This window comes from Salmo salar, chromosome ssa09 (assembly GCF_905237065.1).
Source record: "Salmo salar chromosome ssa09, Ssal_v3.1, whole genome shotgun sequence".
In the NCBI taxonomy this organism is placed as follows: domain Eukaryota; kingdom Metazoa; phylum Chordata; class Actinopteri; order Salmoniformes; family Salmonidae; genus Salmo; species Salmo salar.
This window is the reverse complement of record NC_059450.1, coordinates 71,834,692-71,842,266: the sequence shown is the minus strand read 5'-3', so window position 1 is coordinate 71,842,266 and position 7,575 is coordinate 71,834,692. Positions and strand designations below refer to the sequence as shown.

General features: G+C 41.2%; 1 protein-coding gene across 2 annotated transcripts; it reads left to right on the top strand.

The window, feature by feature from the left end:
- The first annotated feature begins 73 nt into the window (after positions 1 to 73).
- On the top strand, positions 74 to 7,023 carry tsn7 (Tetraspanin-7). 2 transcript variants are annotated; one of them, XM_014212158.2, is made up of 8 exons: positions 74 to 362; positions 3,303 to 3,491; positions 3,592 to 3,666; positions 3,938 to 4,033; positions 4,875 to 5,030; positions 5,213 to 5,296; positions 5,511 to 5,595; positions 6,245 to 7,023. In XM_014212158.2, the coding sequence occupies exons 1-7, from the start codon at positions 276 to 278 to the stop codon at positions 5,577 to 5,579; spliced, it is 756 nt and encodes a 251-aa protein (XP_014067633.1). In that variant the 5' UTR covers positions 74 to 275; the 3' UTR covers positions 5,580 to 5,595; positions 6,245 to 7,023.
- The last annotated feature ends 552 nt before the right edge of the window (positions 7,024 to 7,575 follow it).

Genomic DNA, 7,575 nt, shown 5'->3' with positions numbered 1-7,575 from the left:
CTCGGTGAAAAATTAAGTTATTATATTCTGTTCTATTATATTATTTTGGAACATCATAAATACAAGCGAATATAAAACTTCCCATAAATCCTAGGAAATGTACTTTTTCCTCACAGGAAAGTGAATCTGGATCAGTGACGACACTTCCCTTCTCCTTGGATTCTGTGATTTGTCGACAAAAGTTTTCCAGCAAGACGTTGTGGAAGTGTTTTTTTTTCTCTCTCGCTTTGTAACAACGATACTTTTTGATTGCCAATTTCTGCGAAATAGACATAATGTCTCCCCCATCAAGAAGGCTTCAAACTAAGCCAGTGATTACATGTCTCAAGACCTTTCTTATATCTTACAGTCTCATATTTTGGGTAAGTGTTGACTTGTAAATAACTGATGCAAGCAAGCTACGGTAACAATGGGCTAAATTAGCGGCGATGCCAACATATCCAATTGGAATTTACAAACGAATAACGTAAGGCTTTGGCTGAAACTTAAGGACTCGAGTTATTGGAAATAAAACATTATTTCCCCGTGATAGTTAGAAAACACTGTTGGAAAAGAATCACTTAATTGTTGGATATAGCGAAGTCTCGAGCTACTTTACATTATTTATGCGCAGATGCTGCTGTGAAAGTTGTGCGTTTCTCCAACCGCGACAACGTTGCAAAGCCACGTTACATAGTTTTTTTTTGAGAGTTGCAGCCCGCGAGTATAGGCTCGCGAGTGGCGCAGCGGTCTAAGGCACTGCATCTCAGTGTTAGAGGCGTAACTACAGACCCTGGTTCAATCACGGTCTGTATCACAACCTGCCATGATCGGGAGTCCTATAGGGCGGCGCACAATTGGCCCAGCGTCGTTAGGGTTTGGCCGGTGTAGGCCGATATTGTCAAATAAGAATTTGTTCTTAACTGACTTGCCTGCTTAAATAAAGGTCGAATAAAATAAAAAAACGTTTAAAGGTTTGATTGCGGGGATCGTGGTGACATTCGTAGACAAATTGTCAGATGTTGGGAACGACTATTCGAAGTTAGGCCTGGTTGTTGATTGAGATACAACCAAAGACAGCCGGCACTCTTACTAAATAACTATTATGATCTCAATTTTTTTTTTTGCAGTACTTTTAGGTAAACATATTTATTTTTAGCAGATTGGCGTCAAAGATCGTTAGCCAGCTCACATTTTCTAACAGCTTTCTTGACAAATGTTGTGTAAATTTAATCTGTCAATGGTGTTAATTCACAGTTTATATTATTCTATCTACGCCATTAATCAAACGTGGCTTTTATGGGTTCAAAGTTCATGACAACACATCTGTCATTTATTGCTATATGGAGAGTGATCTGTATAATTCATGGTCCGATGGACTGATGACTGCAGTCCATGAGTATATGACTCTGGTAAAAGTAAGGGATATTATACAAAGGAAGATACTGAGCTCACTGATGTGAGACCATGGGCTATTATTGGTTGTGTCAGTGAGGGGTGCTGGGTTAAATCAAATTCTATGCGAGTGTAGCGAAATACTTATGCTTTTAGATCTGACAGTGCAGTATTATCTAACAAGTAATATCTAACAATTCCACAACAAAACCTAATAGACACAATCTAGTAAAGGGATGAGAATATATAAGTATAAAATATATGGATGAGCAGTGACAGAGCAGCTAAGATGCAATAGATAGTGAAGGATACAGTATATACATGTGAGATATGTAAACGTTCTTAAAGTGGCATTATTAAAGTGACTAGCGTTCCATTTATTAAAGTGGCCAATGATATCAAGTCTGTAGGTAGGCAGCCGCCTGTCTGTGCTAGTGGTGACTGTTTAACAATCTGATGGCCTTGAGATTGAAAAACAGCTTCTATCTCTCTGCCCCAGCTTTGATGCACCTGTACTGACCTCGCCTTCTGGATGGAAGTGGGGTGAACGGGCAGTGGTTCGGGTGGTTGTTGTCCTTGATGATCTTTTTTGCCTTCCTGTGACATTGGGTGTTGTAGGTGTCCTGGAGGGCAGGTAGTTTGCCCCCCGTGATGTGTTGTGCAGACCTCAGTACCCTCTGGAGAGCCCTACGGTTGTGGGTGGTGCAGTTGCCGTACCAGGTGGTGATACAGCCCGACAGGATGCTCTCAATTGTGCACCCGTAGAAGTTAGTGAGGGTTTTTGGTGACAAGCCAAAAAATGTTCTGCCTCCTGTTGCGCCTTCACCACGCTATATGTGTGCGTGGACCATTTCAGTTTGTCGGTGATATGTACACAGAAGAACTTAAAACGTTCCACTTTCTCCACTACTGTCCCGTCGATGTGGATAGGGTGGTGCTCCCTCTGCTGTTTCCTGTAGTCCACGATCATCTCTTTTTGTTTTGCTGACATTGAGTGAGAGGTTATTTTCCTGACACCACACTCCGAGGGCCCTCACCTCCTCCCTGTAGGCCGTCTCGTCGTTGTTGGTAATCAAGCCTACCACTGTAGTGTCGTCTGCAAACTTGATGATTGACTTGGAGGCGTGCATGGCCACGCAGTCATGGGTGAACAGGGAGTACAGGAGAGGGCTGAGAACGCACCCTTGTGAGGCCCCAGTGTTGAGGGTAAGCGGAGTGGAGATGTTGTTTCTTACCTTCACCACCTGGGGCGGCCCGTCAGGAAGTCCTGGACCCAGTTGCACAGGGCGGGGTCGAGACCCAGGGTCTTAAGCTTAATGATTAGTTTGGAGGGTACTATGGTGTTGAATGCTGAGCTGTAGTCAATGAACAGCATTCTTACATAGGTATTCCTCTTGTCCAAATGGGTTAGGGTAGTGTGATGCCGATTGCATCGTCTGTGGACCTATTGGGGTGGTAAGCAAATTGAAGTGGGTCTAGGGTGGCAGGTAAGGTGGAGGTGATATGATCCTTAACTAGTCTCTCAAAGCACTTCATGATGACCGATGAGTGCTACAGGGCGATAGTCATTTAGTTCAACCTTAGCTTTCTTGGGAACAGGAACAGTGGTAGCCATCTTGACGCATGTGGGGACCGCGGACTGGGATAGGGATCGATTGAATATCAATCCCTTTTGATAGTCCGTGTAAGTTCCATGTTGACTTTCCCTTCCTGTTGTAGGCATTTATACCAACTTCAAAGCTTTTTCAGATGTGTACTGGCCCCTGACATCACACTGAGCTCAATAAAATTGTTAGGTGTATAATTAAGAGGGTTGTTTTTTTCCCCCCTTTAAATCTTGAGTTTGTGTCAGAACTAGGTCAAACCTCTGAAACATCCCCTAGGGACATTACCTGAGATTGGAGCTGACTGTCTGTGCTTTCTCCCAGTTTACAGGGGTTATCCTTCTGGCAGTTGGAGTATGGGGGAAGGTGAGCCTGGAAGCTTATTTCCAGCTGGCCTCTGAGAAGAGCACCAATGCACCATATGTCCTCATCGGGACTGGAGCCATCATCATCATTTTTGGCCTGTTTGGTTGCTTCGCTACATGCCGCGGTAGCCCATGGATGCTGAAGCTGGTCAGTTACACTGTGATGTGTTACATTTTGTATTTGCACATTCTCCTCAAATGTTTGTCTTTGTTGTATGTTAATTGATGCGTTGTTTCTCTCCCCTCAGTATGCCATGTTCCTGGTGCTGGTGTTCGTAGCTGAGTTTGTGGCCGGCATCTCTGGCTTCTTATTCAGACATGAGGTGAGATGTTAGTTCAAAAGTAGTGTTCCCACATCTAGCAATTTAGTGCTGGGTACAAATATAAGTAATGGAAATATCTGTGCACTGAGGGATGTTCTCATATAGTTTACTGCACCGTCTGGAAGACGTTCAGGTCGAAACGTTGCGGTGAACTGTAGATGAGCATACACCAGAGTGCAGGTACTTCTGAGGTGACTTACAATACACTTGACATTACTGTAGGGTTCAGTTGGCCACAAATCAAACCCAGTTAATGTTTGGTTTCTTGCAGATAAAGGCTGTATTAGGTGGTGCCTATAAAGACGCTGTGACCAACTACAATACCACTGACCCCAAAAGCTCTGCGGTTGACACCATCCAGAAGACTGTAAGTGGTATTATGTTATTCAGTGCGAAGCCTAACTGTGTTTTTGGTTCCTTTGCAAATAACACAAAACATGCTGTTCAGAGAAATGGCAGCTGAATTTGATCAAAGACCCTGTAGAAGTGTTGCTATAAACAACTTCTACAGTACAGATGGTCACGCTTCACCATCTGTTTTCAGAGTTGCATAGAGCTTGTTGGTATTGTATTAGGTTATGATCCTCCTCCACCATTATTGAATAACTCATTGATGTACAATAGAACCACCTTTTAACATGATCTGATTTAGTATCCCTGCACATTGTAAATTTGGCACTGACCCTGAAACTTTTTTATTTTTATTTTTTTAAATAATATATAGCTACTGAGCCTGTATATAGCTACTGAGCCTGTATATAGCTACTGAGCCTGTATATAGCTACTGAGCCTGTATATAGCTACTGAGCCTGTGTATAGCTACTGAGCCTGTGTATAGCTACTGAGCCTGTATATAGCTACTGAGCCTGTGTATAGCTACTGAGCCTGTGTATAGCTACTGAGCCTGTGTGTAGCTACTGAGCCTGTGTGTAGCTTCTGAGCCTGTATGTAGCTTGCTTAATTTCTCATGTTCTTAGCTCATGTGTTTCTGTTCTACTTGACTTTTTTGATAAAAACATGTATAGTACTACCAATATTGATTTCTGAATTGTTGGGAAAGAGCAAGCACGCAAAGTAATTTCACTGTACTTGTGCACGTGACATTGAAACTTGATTTGTCCACATGGCTAAGTCAACCATAGAATTAGGAATTAGAAGTTAACATTGTTATTTCCTCTTGATAATTAGTAAATGTGTTTTTTGTGCAGTTGCACTGCTGTGGAGTGGAAAGTTATAAGGACTGGAACACAACAAAGTACTTCAAAGACCAAGGCATCCCTGAGAGCTGTTGCAAAGAGGACGCTGTCTGCACTGTCGAGGACCTCAAGGACCTTGACAAGGCTCGCGACTTTGTGTATGACACGGTGAGAGCACTGCCGCATATCATTATCAATCATATCATACAGAATTATGTCAGAGCTTTGGTTCATAGTTTACCAGTCTTTTAGACTAAGTATTGCCAGTCCAGTATGCGTAATGAACAGCTATAACCTTGAGAAACCATATTTAAAAAGTTTTTATTTTCCTTCTGCTTAACATGTTTTAGGGCTGCTTCTCGAAGGTGACCACTTTGATGGAGTCTAACCTGGGAATCATTGCCGGAATATCTTTTGGAATTGCATTCTTCCAGGTACATCCATTGAAGAGCCTTTATTTGATATTGGCCTGTAGGCATAATAATCTATAGGGGAAAAAATATACAATGTTATTACCAGTAACATGGATCTTGAAATGTTGTGAGATCATCAAGGAAATATAGATTACATTTTTTTTTTATACATGAATTGAGTGCATGTCAATTTTGTCTTCACATCCTAATTGAAACTCTTTAACTTTCTGCCTAGCTCATTGGGGTGTTCTTGGCCTGCTGCTTGTCTCGATACATCACCAACAACCAGTACGAGATGGTCTAGCAGTGTCCTTTCACAGGTAGTACCCTACATGGACTAGTACTGTGGGATCCCATGCCTCATATTGTTATTGAAGTCATGTCTTTAGAGTGCCCAAAATGTAAATGTTATTGTCATATAGCACACTATACTGGAACCCCTATACTTGGTTTGGTCACTTAAGTTGCTGTGTACCAGCTTTTTGGTTCTCCCTCTACGGACGAGAGCATTTTCATGTAAGGAAATGCCTACCTCTGCACATCAGATATAGTATTCATTACCTAGGAAGGTGATCATGTTGACATGTAGTACAGTATATCAGTAATATGCTCAACAGTTGAGTAAGACCAGTGGCTGAAATCCCCAACCTGATGTAACATTGATTATTGTTACATCAGGTTAATTTCATATTTTCTTTTTAAACAACTGCATTGTTGGTTAAAAGGGCTTGTAAGTAAGCATTTCACTGTAAGGTCTACACCTGTTGTATTTGGCACATGTGACAATACAATTAGATTATTCATGCACCAATCAAACTCATGGGAATTTTAATGACTACAACCCTTCTAACATGTCATTTTCTTTTTTTTTTTTTTGCAGGTCACTAATGGGCAGGTCATGATGCACACTGACTCAAAGGGAAAGTAGTTTTAATCATTGGGCTATGTATAATGGTTCTGTCATTTCAGAATACACTCTCGCTGACACTCACTTTTCCATGGCAACCAGACTGAAGGGAAAAAGTTATTGGAAACCATAAGGGATCTATTTCTGCAGTTCTCCATCATCGATTTGATTAAGCTTTGTCTTGTTAAGACTAGTGGAATATAGTTTATTGTGCTTGACTGTTCATTTGGTATTCACAGACTTTATAAATGTAATTTTTTCATTCATTGTCTGTTTAATGTTATTATACATGACATATGTATTGCAATTTTTTTTGGTGAGCTTAGCCAAAATATTCATGTTATGTCCATATTCATTTCATTCTCCATCATAAATGCTGCTGTCATATTCTAGTTATATGGCATCTTGTGGTTAAAGTGATCTTACTGTAGTCTGTTATTTTCATGATCAGCATTACAGTGACTGTAGTAGTGACAGATTAGGCCATCTGTAACACCACAGTAACTTCCATCCATCTCTTCTGTGGAGACAAGGAGAAAAGTATTGGAAGTTGTGTAGTAGCCTTTGCGGGTAGAGGGATGGATTGCATGCTGTAGACACTTAGTTAATAGAGAAGAGAACAATTATACACCACCATGATTCTCGTGGGAACGAAAAGGTGTTTTATAAGCCTTTCATGTTATTTACTGTAACTTTTGTGTGCAAGTCTTGTTCACGTTTTCCAAAAATATGCATTTCCTCAGATGAAAATAATTGTCAGTGTTAATGGTTGTTGATTTGTGGAAACCGCATGTAAAAATAATTGAAAAAATAAAAAAGGAACCTGAACTCTTTAAAACAACTGGGTCGCATTCGAATGAGACTGATTTTCTAGGCCTACCTTGTGTTTTAAAAAATATATATATTGAAGGAAAAGGCGTGAACTGAATATACCTGGGGTGTTTTCACTAGGACCGGAACGATATGGGTAGGGGCCTACCTGACCTCATCAAATAGAAAGTCTTTTGCGTTGCAAAATGGTTTCCAGTGACTATCCCATATGGACACAGTTACTGCATGAGCTGTGTGACATACTGTTGGAATGGAGAGGATTTAAACGGTATCTACAGCTGCCCTGAGTGCAGAAATGCATTCAACCCAAGGCCTGTGCTGAAGAAAAATGTTATGATGGTGGGGGCTATGGAGACACTAATGACCAGTCTCCCAAGTTTCTTCTCAAGTCGACTGTTATGCTAGACCTGGACGACGACGAGTGGGATTTCTGCCTTAGTAAGAAACAAAAAGTTGTTAAGTCCTGCCTAATTTGAGTCTCCTCGTTTCGTGAAACTCATCTCAAGCATCAACATCAAGTTCTCGCCTTGATGAAGCATAGGCTTACCCTTTTCGACGCCGG

Excerpts from the sequence above, each read along its gene's own strand:
- tsn7 (XM_014212158.2), top strand. The coding sequence starts at position 276 with ATGTCTCCCCCATCAAGAAGGCTTCAAACTAAGCCAGTGATTACATGT. Across the intron at positions 363-3,302 it reads CTTACAGTCTCATATTTTGG|TTTACAGGGGTTATCCTTCT; the intron begins GTAAGTGTTGAC and ends GCTTTCTCCCAG. Across the intron at positions 5,031-5,212 it reads GCGACTTTGTGTATGACACG|GGCTGCTTCTCGAAGGTGAC; the intron begins GTGAGAGCACTG and ends AACATGTTTTAG.